General features: G+C 38.4%; 1 protein-coding gene across 2 annotated transcripts in view; it reads left to right on the top strand.

Annotated features, from left to right (window-relative positions):
* Positions 1-513: 513 nt before the first annotated feature.
* The window catches only part of wbp1la (WW domain binding protein 1-like a), a 22,153-nt gene continuing 20,041 nt past the window's right edge, over positions 514-2,625 (top strand). For both annotated transcript variants that reach the window (XM_032511521.1, XM_032511522.1), the window contains exons 1-2: positions 514-708; positions 2,300-2,402. In XM_032511521.1, coding sequence (XP_032367412.1) covers positions 646-708; positions 2,300-2,402 — 166 coding nt within the window. In that variant the 5' untranslated portion in view covers positions 514-645. The remainder of the gene's footprint in view (positions 709-2,299; positions 2,403-2,625) is intronic.

Below are 2,625 nucleotides of genomic sequence, written 5' to 3' on the forward strand. Positions count from 1 at the left end.
GATGTTCAGAAAAACATTTTGTTAACCAAAATCCATCTGTATTGCACTATAAATTAAACGTAACAGGCAAAAACATCACGTAAAATAGGTCATATTACAGAACCGTTATCAATTATTAGAACCGTAACTTAAATGTCACACACATAAAAAGGCACTCAAATGTGTAAAACTATAAAATGGAAAGGAAAGAGAAAGAGAAATGAGTTTCAGCCTTTTGGTGAAAGTAACAGTAGCCTACCGCAAAAATAGCATAACACATATCAATAAGTAGGCTATTTACTCTCAAATGGCAGTAACTACAATATATTTTTACATGATAATAATACATTTTGGAGGTACGTTAAGTTGCCCAACACTGTTAGCCTATTGATAATGATATTTGAAAAGATTTACTGCTGTGATAGAAGATGCACACGTCCAGCACCATTTCAGAGTGACGGCGGAAAGAGCCAATCACTGTCCAAGAAACGGCAGCATTAACGAATGGACCAATGGCTCACTCTGGCTCAGAGTAATAGCGATATGAGGAGGAAGTTAAAGTTGGACTTGTTTTGGTTAGCCACTGAGACGGACTTTTTGTTAACAATGCGACTGTTAAGTAAAATTTTAGTGCTTAATACATATTAGTATTTCATATTTATAGCAATGGGGTCACTGAAGTTCAACGCTGGCCAAGAAAATTCAGCGACGGCGGCCACAGTTGCAGAGGTAACAACTAACTTAGCCGATGTGCTTTAGATAAGTTTACGTTAGCGTTAGCTACATATACTTAGTAAACGTTAGCATATCGGCTAAAACGAATTAGTCTGATTTTGACTCAGCAAGTAACTCAAGCGTTAACTTTTTTGTTCATTATTTTGGTTGCAGACGAGAAGATTAGGGGATTTTTTTTCTTCTTCTTCCTTGTAGGCCAGTGTTTGTTTTCGCCCCAGCAGTCAGAAACATGGGTAACGTTACTAAAGTTAGCAGTAACTTAGCAGTGTGTTACAATAGCAACTTCTATTAGGCTAGCTAGCTAACTTGGCTAACGCCGTTTAAATGTGTTTTAAGTAATACGGATGATTAGCTAGCGGATAGCTTCACGAAACTGAACTCCTGAACCAGTATGGACTGTCATAACCCTATATGACGGTCCCAAATGAAGCCTATAAATATGATTTAAAGGAATGCAGAAATATTAACTCGTAGATTTAAAGGAGCTAGTGACATGGCACATTTTACACAGCATTATTTACATCCTTTTAAGTGAATAAATCTATTGAGACATACTTTTTACTGTAGCTGCTGTTGTTGTGAGTCTGCATAAAGACTAAACGAAGTGATGTAATATGTCATAAACCCAAGGGACACTAGCTTGTGTGGTTACAGATATCAAAATCCAGCATTTGGTCATGGTGGGTATTTATATATCGGCCATATAGCTGGCATTCATAATCAAGGCACACAATACGGTGGAATAGGAAGTAGGTCTGTAAGCAGGGCCTACAAAGGTAAAAAACGAAAGAGTGACACATTGGAATCTAATTATACCGGCTGGTTAAGTTGGCTGTTTGTGGATCAAATAATCAGTCTTTGCAGTAGTACTACTACTGCATATACACATTGTAGGTTAATGTGTCAGTACATCTAACGTAGGGCTGGGCAATATATCGATATGATATAGATATCGCGATATGAGACTAGATGTCTCAGATTTTGGATATTGTGGGTGTCTTTTTCCTGGTTGCATTACACTAAAGTCATGTCATTTTCTGAACTTACCAGACTTTTCTAGCTGTTCTTTTACTAACCTTATTTTTTTACTGATATAGTGATTTATTTGTAAAGGCCAGTTATTTAATGGATCAGGATACTCTGCATCCTGATGAAGTTATTTCACGGGTGTGTAAGCTTATGCAAGACGCTGTAAGTTTACTAAAGAGTGACACACCATTATATAGCTGGTTACAGTGCTGTCTGGTGGAGATCCCAACACACTGCAAATAGGCAAACTGGACAATACTTTCCACAGCCATGTCAGTCGCTATAACTAAACAAAATGACAGCATTACCCTTTATCGGCAGATATTGCTCATTGATGACCATAAATTGTTATCGGAGGCTAACTGTCTCCACATGTAGTACATGTAGCCACGCAAGCAACAAAACACAGCCAAGCAACACTGATTAGAGCCATTTTACTGAAACATGCAAACATGCAGAGCAGCGTTAAGCAATGAGACACAAAAAAAAAAATAATATTTCAGTAGCTCCATCAACCCAGTGTTTGTGACAGAGTGGTGTGTTTGTGTATTTCCAGGCCAAGTTGGTGTGCCTGGGGTTAAACAACCAGAGCTACATCTGTGAGTCGGGTCACTGCTGTGGAGAGACACAGTGCTGCAGCTACTACTATGAACTGTGGTGTGAGTTACCCTCCTCTTCTTCTTCTTCTTCATTCTGAAGTGTTTGAATGGTTTCTCTTATGTGTCCATAAATAAGCCATGCAGCTTATACAATGTGCATTTGCTGTATTTGTACTTTTATCCAACAAATGTAACCCTGAGAGTAAAGGAAATCTGAAATGCAACAGAAGGGGACGTAGAATGAGGAGCTGATGTTTGATAAAGGTCAGGAGTGGCACCAGCA

This window comes from Etheostoma spectabile, unplaced genomic scaffold, assembly GCF_008692095.1.
Source record: "Etheostoma spectabile isolate EspeVRDwgs_2016 unplaced genomic scaffold, UIUC_Espe_1.0 scaffold379, whole genome shotgun sequence".
NCBI lineage: Eukaryota > Metazoa > Chordata > Actinopteri > Perciformes > Percidae > Etheostoma > Etheostoma spectabile.